This window comes from Crassostrea angulata, chromosome 8, assembly GCF_025612915.1.
Source record: "Crassostrea angulata isolate pt1a10 chromosome 8, ASM2561291v2, whole genome shotgun sequence".
Classification (NCBI taxonomy): domain Eukaryota; kingdom Metazoa; phylum Mollusca; class Bivalvia; order Ostreida; family Ostreidae; genus Magallana; species Magallana angulata.
Genome location: NC_069118.1, coordinates 34,325,287 through 34,353,178, shown reverse-complemented (window position 1 = coordinate 34,353,178; position 27,892 = coordinate 34,325,287). Strand labels below are relative to the sequence as shown.

Sequence of the window (27,892 nt, the reverse complement as noted above, 5' to 3'; positions counted from 1 at the left end):
AATATGAAGGGGGTTTATTGGTGTCTTCTATACAACCAATTGTTGAGAAAAAGTTTGAATTTTGCTAATTTAAGTTGTAACTTTGTCTCAAAGTAAGGTACCCTATTCTTAAAATGGGCCTAAAAAACATAAGATATATTTGTATGTGTCTATGAAGGTTCATTGAAATAAGATGTCTATTTTTTTAGTTTAGCACAATCGCTTTTTTTTTATCCCCTATCCCACTTCTAAAAAGAATTTAGTTTAATTTATACTTAAAGAATTAAAAAAAATCCCAATAAAACAAACATGGGACAGGTATAGAGATGTATATTAAATTCAAAACGGATATATTGTTTAGAACTGAGATTTATTTTTTCTATGATAATATAACGTCAATGTGTCTCCATAGACACAGGAGTTATATGTATAGACTGGATTTGTTTTGTTCCAAAAATAGATCCCATGCCGACTGATAAAAATAGGGTACCCTATTTTTAGGCAAAGTTACCACTTAAATGAGCAAAATTCAAACTTTTTCTCAACAAATGGTTGTAGAGAGGACACAAATGAACCTCATTCATATTTTTTTTTAGATTTTTAAATCTCCAAAATATGTATGTAGCTATGCAAGTCCGACGACTATTCTTACTGATTATAGACATATTACCAATTAGATATACCTTAACGTTTATATATGATATATAAAGCTATCAAATTGTATTTAGTAAAAAAAAAAATCTTGTATTTTTAAAAATTTAAATTACAGTTTTTTCCTATATAAATTATGGATATCCAGAGCTCTTCTTCTAAAGGATATCAATACAATCTAAACACGGCAATGACCATCCAGCCCTATTTAACAAAACATCATCCACGGTGGGATTCGAACCCACGACCTCTGGATTAGAACCACAGCGCTATCCACTGCGCTACGCGGACTGTAAATATTAATTGTTATTGTGCAATCAGCGCAGGTAACAACAGTATACCACAGTGTATATACATATAATATGGTTCCATTCTTTCCCCATCCTGATTGCATGAAAAAATAATTAAGAATTCTTAACTAACCTCCATTTAAAGTAACTTAAGTTTACAGTTGACACATTTATAGTTAAAATGTTAATTCTTCCCATTATCAGGAAGCATATTAAACTTAAATTTAAACATGAATCATAGTTTTGGCTTTGAGAAGAATTTTTGAAAACATCCCCATCTATTTTCATTCTTTCTTAACTTTGGTCCATTGGTTCTGGAGAAGACAAATAGTATTAAGAAAAACTCACTTTTACCTCAGGTTAAATTAATAAGACACTGCCACACCGAACCCCTTTTAAAGTTGAAGCAAAAGGCACAACATGTTTTGCAATACATGATTATAATCATCATTTCAAACAAGAAATTAAAAAAGTTCTATTGCAAAAAAGCACAGAAAAACCTCGATGACAAAAATGGAGTAAAATAAATGAAAAAAAAAATATTTAAACAAGAAAAAGATAACTTTTGGTGTTCCATGTGGGTGAAAAGGCAGCTTATTTTATTATTTTTTTCTTTTATTGCAAAATTTACCTATGTAAGTCTTTCCATGTCAGTACTGTGCCATTCTCACAATGTCAGGGGTCTTGAGTCCACTCGTGGCCGTAGACTCAGTGGAGTGGACTCAGGACTCCTGGCATTGTGAGGATGGTACTGTTCTTGCATAAAATGCAACTTCCACAAGATTATTGCCATTATTAGGCATTGGATTATCAAGTCTCGCTTTATTAACTATTTCTGAGTTTTCTAGGACGGAGTGATTGTATGTAACAAGTGGAACCCTACCATTGTCTTTTTTCTCTTTGCATTGCAAAAAAATTCCAGGGGTTTATTATTATCTTATTAACTGCAGATTGCATTGTGTGGGATTTATAGCCTCGAACACACAGATGGGATTTCAACATCCTTCTTCTGGTCTTCAAAGAACAAAATTGTCAAATTTGGGCATAGTTTATTCTTAAGGTGCACCCTTTAAGATATGGTATAAGCAAGATGTTTCAGATAGATATGTCTCAACCTTGAAGAAGACATAAGAATATAGTACTCTGATATGGAGACCGACGTTTGTATGGTCAACTTTCAGATTTGTATAATTCATGTCAGTTTCTCTAATTTAATTTCTTAATAACAGTTACTTCAGTGGGTTCAGAGCTTCACTACCATTTCATCGAATAAACATTGTTTAAAAAGAATTGGTCGTTTTTCAAACGTGAGGCATTTGCCTCTATTACGCTACGGTACTGAATGATACAAACGCATAAAATGAAAGTAATAAAATAAAGACACTGACTCTAGATAGATATCAATTATGACTGCAGACTAAATCATAGAACAGAGACATAAAGTTAAAATGTTCATGGTTATACTGTATATAAAGTTACTTACAATTTTTTTGGTAACAATTCCCCACAAGGAAAGCTGCGAGTAAAATCTTGCAAAAAGAACGTCCATGTGTATAGAGTCAACCATCCATCTAATGGATAAATACAAGTCAACGTGTTTCTTGGCATGGTAAATTTTATGGCATGGCTTATATAATTATATTTTTGGTTCATAAGCGGAAATGAAATTATTTATTTATTTATTGCTATAAAAAATTGATATGAACGCAATAAAAAGTGTGATTATTTTTTTTTTTAAATTCCATGCATATGCATAAATGTGCGTAAATAAGTTCACCATTATCCAACCAATAAACTAAACGTAATCAAAAAAGTTAGAGTTATTATGATGAATACATATACCTCATAATGACAAGTAGATTCGGATCGATAAAATCATTTTCATGCGCAATTACTGCTTCAAAGTTAAAACATAAATATACATTTTAAAAAGATTAATTGTTATCTAGTCCCGTTGGCAAATACATACCTTTAAATCTGTTCACAAAACGATTGATATGTGTATATATGTACCTGTATATTAATAAACAATCGCCTCCAATACGGGTGTCACCAATGATTACATCAGATTTTAAAATATGTTCAATTATCGTTCCTTGCAATAGAATTATTTTTGATTTAAAGACATTTATATACTTCTGAAATTTGCCTAATGGAACATTTGTGTACAATAACAGTAATCAAACAAACACACGGACATTACTGACAATTCAAATACGCCCTTTGATCGGAGTGAAGTTACAAAACTTTTATCTAGATTTAAAACTGGGGCCACATGTTAAAGAGATCATGGCTGTTCACATCTACATATATTACGAATATTGCCTGTATATATGGAGTGTTAATGCCATATACCCCCCACATGAACTCTTGAGTACTAGATGAATGACTATACTATGAACTACTTCGAAAAACTACTGAATATACAAAAGAAAAAAGCACATACGTATACGAAGCATTGACGTACTACTATGAAACCATGACTATGGCGTCACCTACACTTCATTTTCAAGCAGTTTTCCAGAAGAAAACTAACTCACCAACTACTGGGTACTACGCCCTCTTTCATTCATGAATTAAGAATATCTGTTCTCAAGTTCATTGAGGAAATTTTCTACTGACTTGATAAACACGCAGTTATTGAATTTACATTAACCCTCACTTCATGCCCTTTTCAAATATATCTTGCAGAGTCAAGAATGGTGGGTATCCAAAGAGTGGTTCGGTTTCGGAAAGTTTCGTTATTCACTAGCCAAGGGTTTTCAATACATTATAATCATCAACTCTTAACTACCAAGGATACAAAAAGAAATAGACTTCCTTTCTCGTCATTAGGGAAATAATAACGCACTAAAACTACTGCCTATTTAGCTGGTTACATTTTTCATTTCATCAAGTGAATATGCATGGCTTTGTAACTAGTAGCCTTAATAAAGTTTCTTTCATGATAAAGTAAATCTACTTTAGAAGAAAAATATTGACCTTCCATCCTTCTAAAAGCAATCAACTTTAATGACCTTTGTTTTTATGCTTGTTACGATGATTAAGATAATAATGGTCATTATTAGAATATTTACGTAATATCCTGTAACCATGACGAATGTGGTCTTGCTGGAAAGGTCTGATTGTAATGCTGTTGTCAAGCATTGAGTTGAGTTGAGTTGAACATATTTTATTGACTAATGCCAAAAGGATTGGACACAAGTTCCAAAAACTTAGAATGTCCTCTCCTTGTACATAATATATTACAATGCCATACAATGCCAGTTAACATTTATAACAGTTATTGTACATTTAATGAAATACAGAATCTAGAATTAGGATTAGGATGGATAAGAATTTTATGCAAATAATTTAAAATCTTAGTTAAATCTACCACACTTTTGTATAAATGTATGAACTTCTTTAAATATTTTTATGTTTTCATCATAAGATAAAGTTCTGTCACCCCAAAGTAACAAATGTACATCAATTATATTCAAAAAGTTCAGTGATAAAAGATTATATATAAATGATTGTCTTAATAATGAATATTTTTTACAAACGAAGAACAAGTGATGTGCATCTTCTAAACTTCCACATGAACACACTGGGTTGGCTATAATGTTACACCGATAAAGATCACAATTGAGAACACAATTTTGCCTTAATATGTATGAATGATATTTAAGAATCTTTTACCAAAAGAGAAATACGTAGGAGGTTTTGTATAATCGCTCTGTAGTGATTTCTTAAAAATATTTAACGAAGTAGCTTCCTTGGTATTATTTTTCAGACTATTCCACTTACGAATAGTGTCAGGAAAAATGACTTGTTAAAAGTTTCTATTCTACATCTAGGCAAAGAATAGTTTGAGGAGTTTCTAGTATTATAGTTGGAAGTGACATTTCTAATTACAGGAGTTATATCTTTTAGATAAGAAGAAACAAGATTGTTATGAATTTTGAACATAGAAGATAATTTAAAGCGGTCTCGTCTCATTATTAATGGTTCCCATCCTTTTTTTCTTGAGGCTATGACTGAAAGACCTGAAACTATTCTTGCTGCATATAGTAAAACCTTTTCAAGCTTATCCATATCAAATTTGGTACATCCAGACCAAACTTCACCAGCATACTCTAGTTGTGGTCCTCTAAATGATACATATATTTGTGCTAAAATATCTCTTGATACAGTAAATTTAAGTTTTTTAAGTAGACCAAGTTTTTTGTAAGCTTTTTTAACAATGTTGTCTATGTGATTAGACCAACTTTGAAGATAACAATACTCCTAGATGCTTGTGTTGTGAAACATATTCCAAAGTACAATCTTCAAATAACAAATTAGGAAATTTTTCAACATCTTTAAAACTAAAGAATATAACTTTTGTTTTTTGTGGATTAAATTCTAGAAGCCATTGTTTTGACCATTCCTTAAGTACATGAAGATCATAATAAAGATTATCGTCTATGACATAAATATTGTTTGAACACTGTTGTAATGTACTATCATCAGCATAAAGTCTACATATTGATCTCATGTTTTCAGCAAGAGTAAAAACAATAATGGGCCAAGAACAGAGCCCTGGGGGACACCTGCATTTATGAATTGACTGGAAGAGAGTTAGTTCTTATACACAACCTTCTGTGTTCTATTACTTAAGTAGCTAATAAACCATTCAAGAATTGGCCCTGAGACTCCATATGATTTAAGTTTATGAATGAGACCCTTATGCCAGACCCTGCCGAAAGCTTTTGAAAGATCACAAAAGATCATACAGCAGTAATTACCATCATCAATACTTTTCACAATAGAATGATATGTTTCTAAAAGTTGGTAAACAGTTGAATGTCCAGGCAGAAAACCAGCCTGATATTTATAAAATAAGTTGTTGGAGTGTAAAAAATTGTATAGATGTTTAAACAAGATTCTCTCAAAAAATTTTACGAATTCAACTCAGCAATGACACAGGTCTGTAGTTTGATGTGATAGATAGATCATCTTTCTTAAATAAAGGAATTACATGTGCGAACTACATGTGCCAATTTCCAGCAGTCAGGAAAAGTCTTAGATGTTAGTGATTTGTTTAATAGAAGACACAAAGATTTTTTAAATAATAGTTTCTTTGCAGGATTTGAGCATTTTGTGACTTATACTGTCAGGGTCTACTGCTTTATTAACAGATATTACTGACAAAATGTCAAAAACTTCGTGTTCTTGAATGACAAGGTTTGAAAAATTGTCTGTACACTTGTGTTGCAAAACAGGTATGTCCTTATTGTTATTATCTAAATTAGAAATTACCCTAAAGTATGTATTTAAAAGTTCAGTCTTATCGCTATCTGAGAATGCAAACTTATCAGTGCCATTATTGTCTGTGTAATGCATCGGTGGTATTTCAGTCGTAGATTTGGTGTGGAAAAACATCTTTCATTAACTTCCAAAAGAGGTTTTACTTGCATCACTCAAATAGGAATCAATATTTTCATAATAATTTGAAATGGCATTTTTTTCATGTTGTTGACCTTATTTCTAAATTTTCGAAACAAATACCAATCTGAATCTTTGCAGGATTTCTGATTTTTTTTTCTCAACCTATTTCAAATACGTATAGTTTTGTGTAAGAGTGAATCCATCCAGGGTTTATCATTTGGCCTAATAGTAACAGTTTTTTTTCTGGTAAACATTTGCGTATGATAGACATATATTGATGTGTAAAATTGTTTGCAGCAGTATTTATGTTATCTGTATTATTAATGATATTACTCCAATCACATTCTTTAATAAGATTGTTAAGTAGTATAAAGTTTGCATTTTTGTAGACCCAAATTTTTCTTTTGTATGAAATATTTACATTTGAATTTTGATGTATATAAATATAAGTTGCTTTGTGGTCACTGAGTGTATGACTAATAGTACCTGAATCGTGGATTTTGATGTTTTTGCTTGCAAGAATAGGATCTATTAAAGTGCATGTATACTCAGTGATCCTTGTAGGTGTATGTATTGTATTTGTTAAGTTGTTCGAGTTCATAATTGTGTGGATCTCATGTGTGGAAATAAGGTTGAGAAAATTGACATTCGCCTATAACTATGATGTTAGAAGAGATATCATAATCTCTTTCAATCGACCATGAAAATTTTTGCCAAAAAGTACTACTAGAATTTGGTGGGCGGTATGCACAGCATATAAAAAGATTCTCAATAGCATGTGGTATTTCAATCCATAAGATTTCTGTACCGTTGGGGTCTAAATCATACCTCCGAGAGGCAACTATAGAGTCAGAAATATATTATATCATTACACCTCCCCCATAGGAGTTGCGATCCTTCCTAAAGCTAGTTCTGTATCCCTCTATGTTTAGACTGTCATTGCTAATATTTACATCCAAATGGGTCTCAGTAAAACATAATACATCAAAATCTTGAACTAGATAGAATAAGGAGTCTATCTTATACTTCTTATATTGATATGCATAATATCAAGAGAGTTTTCAGCAGAGGGACCTGGATTAGTTTCTATATCTCCAGATAACAAGAGAACACACAACATAAAAATTTGTGCACAAAATATTAAAGTAATAGACCAATCTGTAAGAAATTTGAATAATTGTTTTGTTTTGAATAACAAAGATTGGACTGCATGTAGAAAATAAGCAAGTTTGAAAATGGTAAAGTAAGATTTCTTAAAGATGTTGTGGTATCTCATATAGAAAGACCCTATGGCGGCTCGATATTGTTGTCAAGCATTTGGAGTAGTTCAACCTTCCGGTAGTTACGTGTACCGGCATTGGGCTAACCAGAAGGGCAAACTCCTAAATATCTCCATGATAAATTTGAGAGCGTCTAGTCAATTACATTAAATAAATTCACTAAGGTTCAATCCATTTAGCTAGTGTATTGAATACTACAATGAAGTTTGAAGTTTGATAGTAACCGATGCTTTTTAAGGTTTAGCGATAGAATCATTTACGCGGCGATTTCAATTTAAATGTTAAAGAATACATGTAAAGCTGATTGAAATTTCTGTTTGTAAAATTTTAGTTTTAAAATGAAAATTGTTTTTTACTTAAGATTGCTTAGAGCCAAATTTGGTTGAACTTTGTAGTTCTTGAGAAGTAAACAATTATGGCGTTGCAAGATTCCCCAGGCGGTATTCAATACAGTCGGCACTCAATATATACATTGTAATATAGATATCATTGAATCACAAAGAATTAATTAAACAATATGGTGGATAATAATACTAGAGTGCCATTGTGGCATTTTTGACCCCAGAGTACATCTACAGTACATTTTCGTTAAATCAAAATCTGTCAATCAAAATCTGTCAATTGATAAATTATTTCGGAGAGAGAGAGAGAGCGAGAGAGAGAGAGAGAGAGAGAGAGAGAGAGAGAGAGAGAGAGAGAGAGAGAGAGAGAGAGAGAGAACAACACATTTTCGGGTTGTTTTTGTGTGTGTGGAGTTTTTTGTTATTTGTTTTGGTCTTTTTTGTTTTTGTTTTGTTTCGTTTTCTGACGTGAACATGAGATGCTGTTAGGAAAGCTATTTAACAGAACTCCAAAACGTCACACGCACCTGTACCTGAGATAGAACGAACGTTAAGAAATCCTACTTTTAGAAAACCCCTACAGTGCTAAGATTTTCCTTAAAGCTTATATTTCACCTTCTTAAGAGAAAAAGATGTTCTTAACTGATTTAAGCAACCATGAATGTCTTTTCAACCATTAATATATTAATTAAAAAAAACTTATTAAGATTACAAAGAAATCTTTTTTTAGGATCATGAAGATGACAAAACATGAATTATCATTTCTTTTTAACGCTCTAGTGTTAGCACATGACGAATGCGTGCTTGCACGAGTTGTCCCTTCCATTCCAAAAATATTTGTTTTATTATCGTTCCTTCCAATATATCAATTGCAATCTTCGTGGTTTTATTTTTTAAAGCATAAAATGACAGAATTAGGATTTTAACTGAATAAAATTACATACAACATAAACAATCATACAAAGAAAGTTACTTTTGTGACCCACTAAAAAATAATTGTAGACGGAACATTTTTAAATAAAAAGAAAGTACGCGTCTATTTTTAAAACTACGGGACTCATATTTAAATGCTCATGGCTGTTTGCTGTTATATATAGTCCGCGACATTGGGGTACAGTTGGAGTGTTGTTGCCATAGAACCCCACATGGAAAACTCCAAGTAAATCACTTCAAATCAATCTACAAAGAGAACTTCCATGCCTATGGCGTCACCTGCACTTCATTTTTCTCAGTAATGAAAATACTAGGACAATACTGTTGTTGAAAAGGAAGTACGTACTTTATGCCAATAAAAAAATAAAAAAAAAAATAGAAAAAAAGAAAAAAACAACAACAAAATAAATAAATAAAAGGAAATTGTTAGATAAATTGAAAAGTAAACTATGAAAATATTTCAAAGATTTGATTATCAATTGCGGAAACTAAATCATATATTATACAGGTTACTTAAATTGGTAACATACACACGGAAGCAATCTTGTCACCTAACCTATTAATGAAATCTAAAGTTAAGTAAATTGAATAATGATTGTAAGTTCAGACACCTTTTAATTAAGTTTAATTGATTAGCTTTTAATCAATTTATCATTCATATAATAGGTGTCCGTTAATTTTTTATTTATTTCACTTAATATTAGTAAATGAAGTCAATAAAGAGAAACGGAGCGAATAAGTATCAGAGTTTGTACTACATGGGATTAGTACATGAAGTGTTCGGATTCACAAAATATTTCTATATATGCAAATTATATAATGCTATATACAAAGTCATGTAGTTTAAAAAAAAATGATAATATAAACGTTAAAAATACATGTGGTTTATAATCAATTCCATAGGACAAGTGCAAATTATTTTTTACATACAGGTATATACTCGACGGCTAAATGAACGATCTTAAAAATCGGTAATTAGCACGGATATAATCAATGATGACATCACATTAATCTGCGATATAACCCTACCATGGAGTCTTGAATACTGTAAGACAGACTATAATATGAAATAGTAATAAAATGAAATATCGATGTTCTGTAAAACCATGACTATAGAATCACTTACAAATAAATTTCAATTTTGATTAAACCCATTTTTCAGCAGAGAAGAATTAATAAATAATAAATAATTTATAAATAAAATATGTCATCAAACTTCAACGTATATCTTTAGCAATGGAATTTTAAAGTGAATTATAAGTCTTTCTTTCAACGTAGGTAACAGGCAATTGTTGGTTCGTTGAATTTGCACTTTCTTAACAAAGAATTTCTTTTTCTATACTATGGTACACACTTTGCAAATATTAAGAATCGTGTACACGTTGCAGTGGCACATAATGAAAAGGGACATTTCGACCCGAAAGTAGGCCAAATCGTCTCGGGACGAAACCTACCCGATACTAATATATAGATCGGGCTCGTCTATCCGAAATCACATGACACATTGCTTGTAAACAAATACAAATGTGTTCAATAAATACGCCTGTCGTTTTGCTCCTTGTTGTGGCATTATCTTCTCAGACATGCCTTGGCGTGAAATATGAACCAAACTGGAAATCCGTAGACTCCCGTCCTCTACCGGCCTGGTACGATGATGCTAAAATCGGCATGTTTATCAACTGGGGAGTTTACTCGGTACCCAGTTACTACAGCGAATGGTTTTGGTACTGGTGGAAGACCGCTAAACCAAATCAAGGCATTGTCAAGTTCATGGAACAGTATTATCCACCGACCTTCACCTATGCCGACTTTGCAGCGGAGTTCAAGGCAGAATTTTACGACCCACTTAAATGGGTCGATATCATCGAAAAATCTGGTGTTAAGTAAGTGATCAGTCGTGTAATTTATTCTTAAGAGGCAGTCTACGATAGAACCATGCAAAATCAAAATTTTATAATGAAGGGTGAAGATTAATTTTCATAGTTCATCTGGATATATCTAAAGTATATTGTCTATTTTATCAAATTTTCATGGTTAAATTTATCTGCACCACCGAAATCCCCCAGATAAGACCATTTCTATTTTTAGCTCATTATTCATGATAAATTTCATGCATGAATAAGGCTAATTTCAGATAGTCATTTAAGTATTAAATAGAGTTTAATCATACCTAGAGTCAGATTCACATAACATCTGATACAAATACCTTTGATTTGGTGCGCAAATATTTGTTAATTCACTCTTTGATTTTAAGCTAGATGATCAAATATTATAATAAGATAGGTAATGTCCAAAATCCACAACTTCTCATAGCAGGATATAAAACCCCAAGAAACGTTTTAAATTTAGAACTTCTTGGTTAAAAGTATAGAATTATCCATAAAGAAATATACCTGAATGGGAATTTGGTTGCAAATAAATATTAAGCTTATTTTCCGGTGTTTAAATTCCGAATTTCTAGAGATTAAATTATCTCCCTTTGTGGAACTCTCGTGTAAAGAAGATAAAGAAGAATGATTGGAGAAAGCAGATGTCAACAAGATGGATGGTTTGAAATGTAGTTTTGGTGAACATTGTAAAGAGAAAGCAGATTATATACTTCAAGACTGTAAGAAAGAGACTTCAGCACACTTGAGATTTTTTAAATGTACCTCTGAGTCAGATTTTGCACACATACCAGAACCATTGTTAATTCTTAACCGTGCTGGTGTGCATGGGCTGAGGCTGTCAAAGTTCAGCGGACGTATATGTGCTAAACACAGGCAAGAATTTGGGATTCAATGGAAAAGAAAAAGGAGAACATGCTGTCATCCACTACATGACAAATCTCAATCTGGCACAGTCGCGAGGGGTATTACATTCATTCAAAGCCGAGAGATATGGATGAAGCTGAGCACACATGTTCCCACTGGTTCTGGTAAGAAAACCCTCGCCTTTGCGTAAACGGTAATGGCATATTTTTTAACATACCAAAAATATTTATATAACAGTCCAATTATGTGTACCAGTAAATATTGCTAGGATCTACTACATGTATCAATACATATCAATCATGTCAATATCTAATCAGTTTAAAACTACCCCCCCCCTCCCCCATTTGATTAGTTATCTATGCCATTCTATGGAAAATATGTACATGCACAGTACATTTTTTATAGTGTTAAAGTGTTTTAAATTTGAAATTTACTTGTTGAAATACTCACACATATTTGAAAACAATTTTTTTTATTCAAGGAATGAATTAGTGCTATTTTAAACCCATGCTTGATCTCAATTTTCTTATCTGTTGTCATTGATAAATTATTGTTTTGAAAATGAACAAAAACTCTGTTAAAGAACAGCAAATGAACCAATGTTTTAAGGAAAATCAATGCATCGATACATCAGAATAATGTTTGGAATTTTACCATTAATAGGTGTTTGCAGAAGATGTATCGAGAAGCATAAACACTGTTTCAAGAATAATGCAGATATGAAGGAGGAGTTGAAAGGTGTGTTTCTTACATTGATTGACTGAATTATTATGATGTATTCAACTCATAAAACTTTGTTGCACATTATATATGAAACAGAAAATATAAATACAAAGGGGTTGAGGAGTACTACATGTAAAAACAAATGTTGTCTGATATTTTCATACCAAAGATATTGAAGGGGGGGGGGGGGGTATGCCAGACCTGCTTCTCTCACTGAAGTATTTAAGAGAATAACACAGATTGACACATAAAAAGGTTTATAAAATCAATGGGTATTTCAAAGGGTTAATGTTTTTTTATCATTAAGATAGCTCTTAGTTTGTATTCATACTGAAAACTTGTTTAGCTGGACAACATTAGAATAACTGATAATAACAATATCTTTTGGATCAAAATCTCTAATCGTCTACACTTTGTATTTAGTTATATCATAATATATGTCAATAGAGTTCAACTAATCAACACTTGGGATATCCAATTGATATTTGTATATGTACATGTACATTAGATATTGTGTATGAAAATCAGAAATAAGATTTATATAGATTACATATACTGTTATACAAATATTGACTGGGGTTGAGGGCAACATTGATTATATTAGCCCCCGAGGGACAAAATATTGCCCGACGCGAAGCGGAGGGCAATATTTTTGTCCCAAGGGGGCTAATATAATCAATGTTGCCCGAAAACACAGTCAACATTTGTTTTGTTATATGAAGAAACAAACCAAAATTTAAGAAAGTAATTGAAAACAGATCGCCGTAATTTTCTCAGCTCAACAAAGAATTCACGAATTCAATTTTCTGCAAAGTTCATTTCCAAAATATCCTCAGCATAAAACGGTCACTGGTGATATTCCGCCGACCGGAAGAATTAAAATACAGATGTTCTACCTGATTTTACTTCACAGTAATTCGCAAATCCTTATATCCGTTATGATAGCAAACCGTCGCATTGCGCGTCCGTTGTTTACTTGCCTTGACTGACTGTCTATTATGACGTCACCTTGTTTTGGAGTCGCGAAGAGTTATTTACGTCATCGTTTACGAATCAACAAATCAGAGGCGATTATTTGAAATAGAGGGAATGTTCTCTAGATATTATTCCTAGCCAGTCAATATCAAAAAAATATTGACCGGTCAATATTTTTCGGACGAGCTTATATTACAGTTATTGACTATTTGTCTATATAGAGTTATATAGTGAGAATATACTACTGAATATAACAATAGATTATATTATATATACTACATGTACTTTTTTGTAGAAATATGCTGTTTATTAGAGAGAACTACAGATTCTGAAGCAATGGATGCTGATGGATCTTTTTCTCACCCAAGAGGTATAACATAGAAATTTTTTTATATTTTACAATTTAATAGAATCATTTGTATTGTCTAGTGTTGTGGCTGTTTTGTTGCTGATCATCATTTTGAATGAATAATACATTGGTTAAGTGAGCTTTTTTTTCGTTCTTTCAGAGGACCAAGAGAATGAAAGGCAACTGTTTGTGCCTGAAGACAGTATGGAAATATCAGGTAAGGTGATATCAAGTGCATAATGCTCTGTTATATATTTTATTTCATATATTATAATATAGCACATACCTGAAAAATATTTCTTATTTGGGGAAGGAGGGGGGGGGGGGGGGTGATCCCAACCCATTTAGAAAAAAAAACATTGTGTATCATGTTCACATGCAACATGTACAGGTGTAGCTGTGCAGTTATGAATTACATGTAGAATATAAATCTCAAGATTCAATACAAAGACCTATCACAAATTGGTCCTTGTGAAGTATGACTTGTACAAACTGAAAAGACAAAGTTTAATTTGCTATTTTGGATATATACATACAGATTTCAATTTTATTTTTAGACACGGATAGAAGAATTGATGCTCCAGAAATTACCAAAAGCGATAGTGCACCATGCTCTCAGACAACAGATTCGGGTACGACAAATACATGTGCCCCTCAGATAAAAATATTCTGATTATATGAAGTTAAAATTATATTAATTCCCAGAAAGCAATATTGTGAATTTTTAAGAACCGCTTTGTCTGCAAGCTTTCTCATATACAGAAGTGTATTAGGAAGTAAATCTTGCACTCATTATCTTTCAATTGAGAACCCTTTGCCTGATAAATATAAAACTTTGTGCAGCGATTGATTCTGATGACTACAGTTACAGTCCATTAAGCGTTATACATTTCCACTTGAATAGTTAGCGAACTCTAAATGGAATTCGCATTGAGCGAATGCAAAACGCAATTGAAGCAAAAGCACAAAGTGAACGGTGAACTCATGATGAATTTTATGTAAAAGATTTATTCGGAGTGATTTGGGAGCTTTAACTCTTACATTGTATTTCATTAATCAGGATGAAAAATAACAAATAAGAAATACAGCACCTAGTCATTCACTGTTAACTTACACTGTTAAAAAAAAAGAAAGAAAAACATGCAATGTTATTATGGTATTCTTTAAGTCATGAAAAAAACAAAAATCAAAAACAAAACATAAAAAACCCTTTTTTGAATTTACGAACTTGCGCAAGATTGTGTACTTTAAATTCTACAAATTAAATGATGATTCAAATGACTTTTCTGATGAAAAATGTAAGTTTCCTTCCACCATTATATCACACCCTCTTTCCTCATTTTCATATCCCAGTGTACTTTTTAACATTGCTGTATATTACTTATATTTACGTTTGAAAAAGACAAATCATTCAGAACTGTTAAAATTATCCAGATTTTATGTTTATCCAAGCGACAAGAGATAAGCGCATGCTATGATCATTGTGACATCACGAAAAAGTTCATAGAGAATTGAATGTTTCAAATGTATATATATGCGTGTATCCAACAGCTGGGTTTAGTCTAATACTTTGAATAAATATATTTGAAGGAATATACCGGTATATATATATTTATTGTTATATTTATTTTTAGATTTTGATCTTCTGTCATCTCAGAAAACTGTGGGGTCTGATTGGTCCAAAGATGAAAGATCACAGCGTGAAATCTTTAATGAAGCTATGGAATTAATATCAGATGGAAAGTACTCCCCTTTAAAATCACAGCCATCAATGAATCTTGATCAACTTCAGTATTCAACGAGAATGTACTACATACGTCAAGCTCGTACTGCCTTCCAATATGTTTGTGAAAGCATTGCACCATCCCAGGGCTCCCTCTTGATGAAGGATGTCTTGGAAAGCATAAAACCTAAAGATCAGGAACCCAGACCTAAAGATCCCCTCACAGAGACTGTTGTAGAAGCTTACCGAAAAGCTGAAGATTACACAACTAAGATACAGATTTTGTCCATAATTGTGGGAATGTACACTAAGTCAGAGCTTCAGACTTTTATTGAAGGATTGACTATCTACAAAATTGATGCTGCAAGAAAGTACGCTTCAACACACCTTGGACCTGGACAGTATGTAGCTCCACCAAAAATATCCCGACTACGCCTTTCAAAGGAGAAAATTCATCACTTTATTGAATTCATTTCTGCTCCGTGTTATCTTCAAGTTGTTGGATTTGGATCCTCAGGCCTTACAGTGAAAGTTCCAAAGATGATTAGAACAATGATTGCTTCTCGGCTTATTACAGCATATGAAAACTACTGCAAGGAGAATTCTCTAATTTCTCCATCCAGGGCAACTCTTTACAAAATTATCAAGGCATGTGCAGCCTCTCAGCTTCAATCTCTTCATGGTTTGGACAACTTTGTTAATGATGGTCTAGAGGGCATCGATACCTTGAAGAGGATTGTGTCAAATCTTGCACTTCCAGAGATTAGAATAGCTGAACTTAAAGGGAAGATTGACACTTTGAAGCTGCATCTAAAGAGTTGGTTTAGAAGTCACATCAGACCTGAAAGTGACTGTGCTCAACACTGTATACAATATGCATTGTCGGAAGAAGAGTGCCAGCATGCTCACACTGGTACCTGTGAGTCTTGTGACATCATGTACAGTGTTAGAACCGAAATTCATACCGTAATAGAGAGTACAAATTTTCCAAGCATCCAAGAAAGGGAAGAAGTTAAACATGACTTTGGGGTGTCAGCAGAGAAAGTTTGGGCGTGGAGGGATCATTTAATCAGGAATGTTAATCAGGACTTGTGTAAAAGGAACATTCTCCAAAACTTGAAGTCACATGAGGTGTTGATAATTGCCGATTGGGCCATGAAGTACTTGCCCCAGACTTTCCGTGAGACACAGAGTGAGTGGTTTGGGAAGCAGGGCATTAGTTGGCACATGATTTGTGCTGTTATCTGTCACCCACATTCAGATGACATTGACAACAGTAACAAGTTTGACATTATTTCTATGATTCATCTCATTGAAGAAGGAAAGCAGGGTTGGCACTTGGTGAGTCAGATCTTTGGTGATGCTTTCCAGACATTAAAGTCTCTTCATCCACATCTAAGGGATGCATATATTAGATCAGATAATGCTGGATGCTATCATGCATTGCCAATGCTGTCCTACCTGTGGAAATTCCGTGATGAGCTGCCATTATCTATAAAGGAGTACAATTTTAGCGAAGCTCAATCAGGCAAGGACCTGTGTGACTCAAGGACTGGAACTTGCAGACTTCACATGCTGAACTATGTGAATAAAGGTAATGACATCCTCAATGCTAAACAGATGAAGTTGGCACTTGAAAGTCATGGTGGCATCAGAAACACCTACATCTCAGTAGTAGATCTCTTAGCTGAACCCCAAACACCAGTGCTTTCTGGACAGCTCAAATCCTTCCAGATATCACAGCATAACAATTTCATTTTTCAAAATGATGGAATGATGGCATATAAAGCATATGGCCTTAGAGGAAAGCTTATTTCAGCAGAAGATATGACTAGAATTTCAGAAAAGTTGCTATTGAAAGATGAGAACTTGGTAAGTACATTGTAATTATTTCAATCATTTTACAGTTATGAATGATGGATTGCATCAAAATGACACATTTTGTCAAATTGCAGCATATTAGAGTACATATTGTTACTAATAGTAGTCTAATATGCTCAGCTTTAACATTTCTAGAATACCTATAATATATATCAGTGTTAGTAATAAGAGTGAAATCAGTAACTTAAAAACTGTTTATAGGATGTGCCATTGCAAAATAGCTTTAGAATTTTACTCAGGAAATTGCTTTTACATGTTTATTTGATTCTTTTAACAAATATAGTCAAATTTTAAGAATACAAAACATATTTTTAATACCTGGGGTATATGGTTATTTCTGGGTGTAGGTATTATCAAGTTTATAAATTACTATATGCATTTGGTATTCTTCAGGTCTTCTCTGGAGTGAAACAGCCAGACCCAAAGCCAACTACCATTCAAGGAGTTAAACAACAGGACCATTTTCCTTGCATTGATCCAGACTGCATCAAAGTATTTAGGAAAGAGAACCAACTTGTCCAACACCTTTCTGTCGGTCAGCATGTCTATGATGAACAGCAGTTGGACACCCTTGAGGACAGGAGTAAAAGGCTTTGGTCAGCACAGTGCAGTGAACTTCGACTTAATCAACAAATTCTCTCATCTGTCCCAGTGGTTTTTGAACAACCAACATATTTCTGTGAAAGCCATGGCTACGCTCTAAAACGAAGAAAAAAGACATCCCGCTTTTCTGGAAAGGTGAGAAATTACCTCACTGCCTTGTTCAGAAATGGAGAAGAGACGGGGAAAAAACCAAGTCCACACACAGCTTCTAGACAAATGCGATCTGAAACAGATGGAGAGGGAAACAGAGTGTTTTCTCCAGATGAATGGCTCTCTCCTCAACAGATTAGAAGCTTCTTTGGAAACTTATGTTTGAAAAAGCAGAAAGTATCCAACATAGTGAAAGGCGAGGAAAGTGCAGAAAATGATGAAGATCTTCAAAATGTAATCAGTGATCTTGTTGCCGTTGAACGTAGCCAAGTATTATCCAGTATTGTCTCTGAACTGACACTTGGTTAAGAACAATTTTGTATAGGAAATACTCTTTCACTTTGAATGTGAGGGTGATTACTTCTGATATCTGTTATTCTTGAAATGGTATCCAATTTCCTGATACATGTACTGTCACACTGGTGTAAATGTATACATGTTGATACTTTTAGTATTGATGTATAGAAAATCAGAATTTGTCTTTTTAGTTAAGTTATTGTTCAAACTCTTGCCAGCTAGAATTTCAATTTAAAGTTTCCAATGAAGTATCATAGTCACTTGATGATATTATTTGGTTAATTGTGATACATGCATGAATTGATGACGTTAGTCCTCTAATAGCACTATATGTGTATGAATGATGTAAGTTGTCTAATACATAGTGCTACAGGTATAAATTGATTATGTTAGACCTCTAATAGGCAAACATGTAATAAATATGTATCAATTGAGGATGTAAGCTAGATAATAACACTTCATTAATGTTTTGATGATAAATTTTGTCTAACGTCACTTGTATGAATTGATGATGTTATTTGGCCAATAGTGCTACATGTATGAATGTTGGTTAGTAGGTCTACATGTATAAATTGATAATTTTGTTTGTCTAATAGAGCTACAAGAATGAATTGATAATGTAAGTTTGATAAAAACATTGATGTTGTCATTTCTTTGATAGCATTTCATGTATGAATAATGATGTTAGTCCTCTATTAACACTACATGTATATGAATTGATAATGTTTGGACTAATAGTGGTACAGGTATGAATTGATTATGTTATTTGGCTAATAGGGCTACATGTATCAATTAAGGATGTATGCTAGATAATGGCATTTTATGAATGATTTGATTATAAAAGTTATCTTATAGCACTTGTGTGAATGGATGATGTTACTTGGCTAGCTAATTGTGCTATACGTTTGAATTGATGATGTTTTTAGACTAATGGTGCTACATGTATGAATTGATGAGGTTATTTGGCTAACAGCGGTACATCAATTGGTGATGTTATTTGGCCAATAGTGAAACGTACATACATAAATTAATGTTCATAGTTGTCTAAAATTGCTACATGTTTGAATTAATGATGTTATTTGGCAAATAGTGCTTCATGTATGAATTGATGTTGTTTGGTTATTAGTGCTACATGTAGGAATCGATGATGTTATTTAGCTTTTAGTGCAACATGTATGATGATAATAGTTGTTTAATAGCACTACATGTACGAATTGATGATTTTATTTGACTACTAATAGATAAGTGCTACCTGTGTGAATTGATGTTGTTTGGTTATTAATGCTAATACATGTAGTTGTCTAATAGTGTTACATGTATGAATTGATTATAGATGTCTAAAAAGGCTACATGTATAAATTAATGATTTTATTTTACTAATAGCACTACATGTATGAATGGATTTTGTTATTTGGCCAATAGTGATACATGTATTAATTGATAATAGTTGTCCAATAGTGCTACATGTATATAAATTGATGATTTTATTTGACTAATAGCACTACATGTATTATTGATGTTGTTATTTGGCTAATAGGGACACATGTATTAATTGGTGATGATAGCTTTCTTAATTTAAATTAATTGCACATCTCTATCTATTATTCTTAAGTAGCTGAATAATGAATATTTCAATTCACAAATTTTGTATTTTTTATTCTGAAATTGAAATTCTCTATCTGATATATTCATTGAAGGTTGAAATTGGTCTCTATTCATATTTTATTGCATAGCTTTGTAAAGAATGGCTAGTCATATTTCATGTAAATAACTGGTCAGGAGTAATTTGGTCTTTGTTTTTGCTCCATTTGAATCAAAGGCTCATTTCAAGTATTTCTTGTAAACGAGTGTTACATGTAGGCATTTTTGTTTTCATATCAGGTGGTTATATGTACTTTTTAACGTTCATTACTATACCAAATAATCCATGAATATTAAACAGGTTATATATTAAGTTAAAAGATTGTTATTTGTTGTTTTTTTTCTCAAAAATCATCTTATCAATATGCTAATGTTGTAAACTTTGCTTAAAAATATGTATTAATAAGAATCGTTTGATATGTACACTCATAAAAATTTGAATACATGTAACATGAAATCCATTGTTATTGTACAGTTTTATGTCAAAGTGGATACTTTTATAAATTAAGGTGGTATGGGACATCTGTCAATATTATTATGGATTAATGTATGTTATAAATCAAATATTTACATCGGTTTAGAATGTTCAAATTTTACAATATTTAACTGGAAAATAGCTTTTAAAAATATTTGGAGAGGTAAAAATTGTAAAAGCCCAAGCAGGATTTGAACTCATGACTTGCAGATTTGTAATAAACCCTCTAACCCACTGCGCTACCCTGTTAAGTGACATTATAGGGAAAGAAACTAGTGAGTACTTAATATGTAATTACACATCATTTTATTGTTTATTTCGATAAACAATATGTAACAATATGGAAGTGTCCCAAACCACCTTAAGGATAATATCTCTTGTAATAGGATAGTGCCATTCATAAATTAAGAAACCAATCTTTAAATTATCAAAGTTAATTTGTCATTATCACACAACATTCATAATGAAAACATATAATCACATACCGGTAAGTTTTCCGAGAAATTTATTTATGGGTGAAACACATTCTTGATAACAAATTATAGATACATTTTAGCACAAGGCTTAAAATTGCATGAGTGAATTAAGCAAATAATTCAAACAAGATAGGGCAATATTATTTAGAACCATTTACAATAATAGAGCTCTTTTTCCTGGACATAATGATATATGACATGTATACAATACTCAACAGATTCAAATTGTATTGGATTGCAAGCTCTACCTTAATGGTCCAAGTTTCCTTTCAATTGCACCCCCTCCCTCTCTCTCTCTCCCCCCCCCCCCAAATGACTGAGGGCAATCCATAGTAATAATGAGTGTTTAATTTTTAATCATTTTAAGACTATTTAATTCTTCAGTTGTTTTATTTGGCGAGAAAATCTAAATAATTATGTAAGAGCATTTTACCTACTCTAAGTGTTAGTGCACCATGTCCACCCCCCCCCCCCCACCCCCCCACCCCGATAGTTCCACTGAATTTCATTTGCAACCAAATTCCATCAAACAGATTAAAGACAAGTAAAGACTCTTTAAGTTGACAAAATATTATTTTAATTGATGCGTTTCTTGGGCAGTTATGCAGGTTTTAGTGCAAATAGGTCAATTTTGGTAAAATTTCAGTATTTTCATGAAGTTAAGGCCCTCATATCTTTGTGTATTGTGTTTAGAAATTTAAATTCCTATTATTTAGAATTACTATGGGTTTTCACAATGTGAAGAAATGAGTTTCATTCAATTGCAGTGTGTAATATTTCCAATAAATTAAAAAGACTTGCATACTGTCTGATTTCTCAAAAGTTCTATAAATAGAACAAGGGAAAACCCAAGTGCCATCCGTTTCCATGGTTACTGATGTAATGAAATCAAAATCCTTCTCATCATAATCAAGTTAGGTTATCATGAGTATTTGTGCCAAGTCTCATGAAATTTCGATATACTCCCATTGATAGCCATTTGCATGGTTCTACCGTAGACTGCCTCTTAAAAAAACATTTTTGAGAGATATACAATGTATTGTTTTCCTAATAATTGTTAGAAGATTAAACGTAATTTAACGATTTTAAATGTAGTTTTTTTTTTCGAATTAAGTGTACTTAAACTGCAAAGAATCCACAAACGTTCTTAATGATATTAATTTCTTAAGTGGATTGTATTTTACCAATCTTCTCGCAGGTATGTTGTTTTGAGTACCAAACATCACGAAGGGTTCACCATGTATCCATCCAAGTACTCCTTTAACTGGAATTCTGTGGATGTAGGTCCCAAAAAGGACCTCATAAGTACGTGGTTTCGCTAATTTAAAAAAGGACCTTTATTGCTCATGTGTTACTTAGGCCAAAAACGTATCATGGTTTCATATACATGTATACATCAGTGAGAGCTTCCAGAAATGACATCATGCTTTCTAACTTGTTTGAGTTTGTTTCCCGACTTTCCTAACTCATAAGTGTAAGTGTCCGTCGTGTCCGAATGTGTTTCTTCAGTTTATCGAGAAAAGTGTTTTTTTTTCCAGACATGTTGTACATTTATTGTTATTATGATATTAGCATAAAATAGTAGGATCCTCATTTTTAATGCAATTAATTTGCTTTTATACTGTTAATATTATTACAAAATTAAAATCGCTAACAAGGATGATAAAAACATTTGTTAACTTTCAGAATACATATATGCCCTGTTGGCCGGTAGTGACGTTCACTTTGGGATCTATCACTCGCTGTTTGAGTGGTTTAATCCTCTGTATCTTCAAGACAAAGCCAACAATTACACAACACAGAGATTTGTCAAGGTAGGACATTGTCAATCAACTGATCTGAACATTATCATTCACCGATTCATTGATTACAAAAGCATGATTCATTTTAGTCAACAATCGAGCACATGGCTCATTGGTCAATTTAGGCCAGTAACTCTATGGTCGATGGTTCAAGCCCCGACGTGGTCGCTTGTGCATGTGTTGTGTCGTTAGATAGAACCATTTTAACAAGACCTTGGACTTTCAGTAGGGCGTAGCTATCTATTTCTTGCGACCAAACAAGTTAAAAATGACGCGGTTTAAAGCAAAGTATGTACCGATTGCGTAGTTTTAGCTCAAACACCAGACAAATCTTGTTGATTTCAAAGAGCCATGGCTGAGTGGCCAGCAATGAAATAGACAGGTCTACTTCACAGTGCTGTTTGACACAACTACCCAAAGTCCAAGCTCTTGTTAACATGTTTCTAAGATACTTTATCTACATTGTCTCAGTCCATCTAGCTGAAATTGAGTACAGACTCACGCTGAGAGTTAAGCTTTGATGGACTGGTATTCCATCTAGGGAGAGTCAATGACTTTCATCCGCTTAATTGGCACCACCGAAGCCGGAGATAAGAACCGGCCTTATGGGCCTCATTGCTCGGAAAAGGAATTAACCTAACTTTAAAACAATCGAAACTTATTTTGTTTGAATCTTTAGTTATCGTCAGGCTAGCAAAAATCAAATCAATAAGGTGAAACACATCATTTCATATAACTATTGTACTCATATCTGACATAACGTACCAGAAATTATTTCGCATGCATGAATTGTGTATTTTTTACGGTTATACGTGATTTAAAAAAGGTCACATTAATACCGATTTAATACCGGTATTTTGGATATATGTTGCTTAGCATAATGTGTATTGTTTTTCCTTCAAAAAGTCCACAAAAAATTCATTTTTCAAACGAGCTTTGGATCATAAAGTTCTTCTACTTGTGAAAATTATCAGCTATGTTTTTCATGTAAACTATTATCCCCTGTGTCAGAGTCATGTAAGTCGCTCCCCATCTAAATCAGGGTATAAAATATTTTTGCCCGTATGCTTAAAATCACCGAGGCCTGCAACTGGCCGCCATTACATGCTGCTGATCTCGGCCTGAAGTACATGTAACTGAAGATTCAAACTTTGCACGTGCTTGTTTCAAATGATGTGCTCACCAACAGGTTAAATTTCTAGTATACAATTATGGTGCTTAAAAATAATATCAATCGGAATGAAGTTGACTTTTTCCCACTTCTTGTCGAGATAAAAATGATCAAAATGATTCTTCAGTTGACGATTTTATGGTAAACCGATCCAAATAAATTGGTGTACATCGATTAAGATTGGGGGGGGGGGGGTTACTCGTCCCTTATATGAATGTTTTTTTTTATTTTTAATGTTTTTAAATCAAATCAATGTGTTGTTTTCAATCTTTCAATGTAATTTTTAATTTGATGTATTGTTGTTTGTTAGGCATGATTCTTTCAGTGTGTTTTCGTTCACTTGTTATTTATAATATACCCTGTATGGTAACATTCTACATGTTGTCGTCCAGGAGAAGGGTATGGCCGAGCTATACGAGATCGTGGACATGTACCGACCGGACGTGATCTGGTCGGACGGAGACTGGGAAGCCCTCAGCTCCTACTGGAACGCCACCAACTTCCTGGCCTGGCTCTACAACGACAGGTGCACCGATACATACATACATACATACATACATACAGTCAAATACTGCTGTAACCTTTTCCATATCGCAGTAGTTTCTGAACTTACAAAACCTAAAGTTATAATCCAGCAAATCTTGAATCCCAAAGCAGTAAATTGTAAATCAATCAAATATATTTTATTGAAATTTTCTTCTTGAACTGTGTGAAAAAAAAGAAACCCATTTGGTAATAAGAATTAGATATATTAAAAATATACAATTAACGACTTCAGAGAAGAAAAAAAAATCATTGTGCCATGTGTGTTTTGAAAGTTTATAATTTGTGTGTCTCAATTTTAGCCCTGTGAAGGACTCCGTGGTTGTCAATGACAGATGGGGCTCTGATGCCACTTGTAAACACGGGGGGTTTCTGACTTGCCAGGACAAATTCAATCCCGGTAAGTCGGTCAACATCCTTTAAGGGGGTGGGGGTTAAAATGAGGATCGTTTTACCTACATGTATATCGTTTATGAACTCACGCCAATCGTAATGTAAAATGTATCACTAGTACTAGTATTTCATTTTTTTCAATTGTTCGTCACAAGGCAAGTTACAAAAGAGAAAGTGGGAAAATGCCATGACTTTGGATCGCAAATCGTGGGGGTTCAGACGCGATGCTAGCTTTGACGATTTTCTTTCAATGGAAGAACTGCTGGAAACTTTGCTCAAGACAATCAGGTGATAGATATACACATGACACATCCCATGACGTCGTCAATTTAAAAAAAAAATTGCACTTTAGATATAAATAGATGGTTGCTTTCAAAATTAACATTTTGGTGATGCAATTTACATATATTAATATTCATTCCAAAATGACAGCACGTCAATGTCGATGATTAATACATGTACCATAATATATACTTTCATCTACTTCGAAGTCAAAATGTCAAAATACATCTTATCCATTTTTTTTCCATATTAAGCTATGGAGGAAATATTCTTATAAATGTCGGTCCAACTGCTTATGGAACATTTTCCCCAATCTACGAAGAAAGATTCCGCCAGCTTGGGTCCTGGTTGAAGGTGAATGGAGAGGGTATCTACGCCACTCAGCCCTGGGTCCATCAGAACGACACAGTCACACCCAAAGTTTGGTACGTTGCTTTCTTGAACGTCTCTTATATGCCCTGTACGTACGTATAAATCCGTTAGCCATGCATGTAATGATACAAGAAAAAATTGGTTCCCCAAGATTACTTATATAATTATATCTATCAACATATATAACAAATATTCACGGTGCGTGTTGCATAGTTTTAGTTGATAGATAACGCTAATAATAATACATCAACTTACACATTGTAAAATAAATCGGAGACCTGTTGTTTTCTTTCAGGTACACAACTCCAAAAGCGGACAAGAAAGCAGCCTACGCCTACTTCGTAGACTGGCCCGACAACAACGAATTAGTTCTTGGGGCCGTCAGTGGAAGCTCCATGTCTGGTGTCGCCTTGGTGGGAAGCAATAAGACCTTGACCTGGGAAACTAGTGGCACTGGCATCAAGGTCACGATCCCACCCCACAATATCAAGGAAATGCCTTGCTTGTGGGCATGGGCTGTGAAGCTAACATTTAAATAGACGTAATGGATGGAAGTGGTGCAATAGACATGGACATGAGAAGATCTTGAATTGTTACTTCTTTTCTCTATGAAATATTTTTAATACTCACTCTGAAATCCGCTTAGTCCCATATTTCCAAACTTCTAATGTAGCCATTCAATTTTCCATTTATATATAGCAAAAGCCAATATTTGGCCATTCCCCACCGCATCTGGCGAAATGTAAGAATCAGATTTGTGAAATAAGAGGAGTTTTTCTTTATAGATGTTTAGACTGATGTTGAGATGACACTTACAAAACAATTTTCTGAATTCAATTTCTCAAGGTCTTCTCTCTAATAATGTAAAGCTACACAATATTTGTCTCTACTTCTCTCCATTGAAATGGTCATTCATTATATTTTCACACGTATATTCTGAAAAATTCTTATTTTCAAAATTGTTGACAAGATAACCATAAAGTAATTCCTTATTTTGCCATATTACGTGATGATTTTATGTGACATGAATCTTGAGCTATATGATATTGCTGAAAATTTGAACGTTTTTTATCAAGAGAATTTCAAATTCGTCCAAAAGAAGCTACACACGGCGACAGTCCGGAATTTGCGTTGGCGCAAAAAACAACTGTTCAAGCTAGACCGTTCTTATAGCTGATGGTTCCTATTTTTGTACATTCCAATAAATGTTTGATGAAATTAATGACATTTTGTTACGTACGTATACGTCTGACCTCTTTATTTTTTTTTATTTTATTTTTTTATTTGGGTTTATTTCTCGGTTTCTCGTCTGCTTGTTTTTATTTAGTTCCACTAGTCTTCTACTACCTAATATTTACATTTCCAGTGCCTTTGTCTGTGATAAAACTACAAATCGATTTAGTATTGTATAATCCACATTTCATCAATGATTTTTTGAGCATCTAATCGTACAATTACTGAAAATTATATAAATATAAGTAATAAGGAATTATGAGGTGATCAAATACGGTCAGGGAGGGATTAAATGTATCATAAAACCCTTCCGGTTTTATTGGATTTGATCACCCCAGCCGTATTTGATAATATCATAATACTAGAAAAATGATTTCATTTTCCTTTAATTAATTCCAAGTAAGTATAAGATAAAAATTTGTGCGATAAATAGATCGTACATTCCAAAATTTATAGTTTTGATCATCCTCGTATTCAAGGAATATACTGTGTTCTGTTGAGCAGTAGAGAACCATCACCAGACACGAAGAGTTGGTCTTGGTTCTGTAGGTCTTAAAAAGACTGACTCTTGGGTTATGGCGATTCGTAGTATACAGGTGCATTTATTGTGAAAACTGCTAACTTAAGCATTGAATCAAAGGATATCAACTTTTTTAAATTATAGATTTTCAGACAAATAGTTGCTGCTAGAAATGTGATATCAAATTATCAATGACAATGACAATGACAATCAGTAACACCGGCTGAAATGTATTTTTGTGAATTTAAAATACCAAACCGTTCTTAAAACATTGTGGCCCGTACTTTTCTGTTAAGAAAATCAAAATTGTTCCATTGTTATGTGATTAGTATTTAATTGTTTTTCCTCGTTTTGTACTTTTTGTACTCGTTTTGTGAAATGCAACACTAAATAAATGTCGAATAAAATTGGTGTCCATGGTTGGTTGTTTCTTAAATTTTTAAGTTCTTGGTGATTTATCAAAAAAAACCACTAATGAAAAACATATCTGATTGAAAAGCTAGAAGTGTGTTTTCAGATGGCCCTTTGAAATGCTAAACAACAATACAGGACGTTCTCTCGAAGATTTATCTTTTCCACAATTTTGAGTAAAAAATTCGAATATTTAAATAACTTCTTTCTCTGCTTGCTACAAATACAAACAT

At 33.1% G+C, this 27,892-nt stretch overlaps 3 protein-coding genes across 3 annotated transcripts; all 3 read left to right on the top strand.

Moving 5' to 3' along the window:
- Positions 1-10,372: 10,372 nt before the first annotated feature.
- Positions 10,373-27,667, top strand: LOC128158506 (alpha-L-fucosidase-like). The gene is made up of 8 exons (XM_052821378.1): positions 10,373-10,769; positions 22,131-22,237; positions 22,619-22,746; positions 24,298-24,431; positions 24,751-24,848; positions 24,997-25,129; positions 25,378-25,548; positions 25,791-27,667. Exons 1-8 carry the CDS (start codon positions 10,411-10,413, stop codon positions 26,032-26,034), a joined length of 1,374 nt encoding a protein of 457 aa, XP_052677338.1. The 5' UTR covers positions 10,373-10,410; the 3' UTR covers positions 26,035-27,667.
- LOC128158508 (uncharacterized) lies at positions 10,795-15,076 on the top strand. The gene is made up of 6 exons (XM_052821380.1): positions 10,795-11,803; positions 12,303-12,377; positions 13,633-13,707; positions 13,847-13,903; positions 14,244-14,318; positions 14,747-15,076. Exons 1-6 carry the CDS (start codon positions 11,428-11,430, stop codon positions 14,749-14,751), a joined length of 663 nt encoding a protein of 220 aa, XP_052677340.1. The 5' UTR covers positions 10,795-11,427; the 3' UTR covers positions 14,752-15,076.
- On the top strand, positions 16,982-21,206 carry LOC128158507 (uncharacterized). Its single transcript, XM_052821379.1, has 2 exons — positions 16,982-17,281; positions 17,684-21,206. The coding sequence occupies exons 1-2, from the start codon at positions 16,982-16,984 to the stop codon at positions 18,350-18,352; spliced, it is 969 nt and encodes a 322-aa protein (XP_052677339.1). The 3' UTR covers positions 18,353-21,206.
- Positions 27,668-27,892: the final 225 nt, after the last annotated feature.

Excerpts from the sequence above, each read along its gene's own strand:
- LOC128158507 (XM_052821379.1), top strand. The coding sequence starts at position 16,982 with ATGCTGAACTATGTGAATAAAGGTAATGACATCCTCAATGCTAAACAG. Across the intron at positions 17,282-17,683 it reads TATTGAAAGATGAGAACTTG|GTCTTCTCTGGAGTGAAACA; the intron begins GTAAGTACATTG and ends GGTATTCTTCAG.
- LOC128158508 (XM_052821380.1), top strand. The coding sequence starts at position 11,428 with ATGGATGGTTTGAAATGTAGTTTTGGTGAACATTGTAAAGAGAAAGCA. Across the intron at positions 13,708-13,846 it reads ATCTTTTTCTCACCCAAGAG|AGGACCAAGAGAATGAAAGG; the intron begins GTATAACATAGA and ends TCGTTCTTTCAG. Across the intron at positions 13,904-14,243 it reads AGACAGTATGGAAATATCAG|ACACGGATAGAAGAATTGAT; the intron begins GTAAGGTGATAT and ends TTTTATTTTTAG.
- LOC128158506 (XM_052821378.1), top strand. The coding sequence starts at position 10,411 with ATGTGTTCAATAAATACGCCTGTCGTTTTGCTCCTTGTTGTGGCATTA. Across the intron at positions 10,770-22,130 it reads ATCGAAAAATCTGGTGTTAA|GTATGTTGTTTTGAGTACCA; the intron begins GTAAGTGATCAG and ends ATCTTCTCGCAG. Across the intron at positions 24,849-24,996 it reads CCAGGACAAATTCAATCCCG|GCAAGTTACAAAAGAGAAAG; the intron begins GTAAGTCGGTCA and ends GTTCGTCACAAG.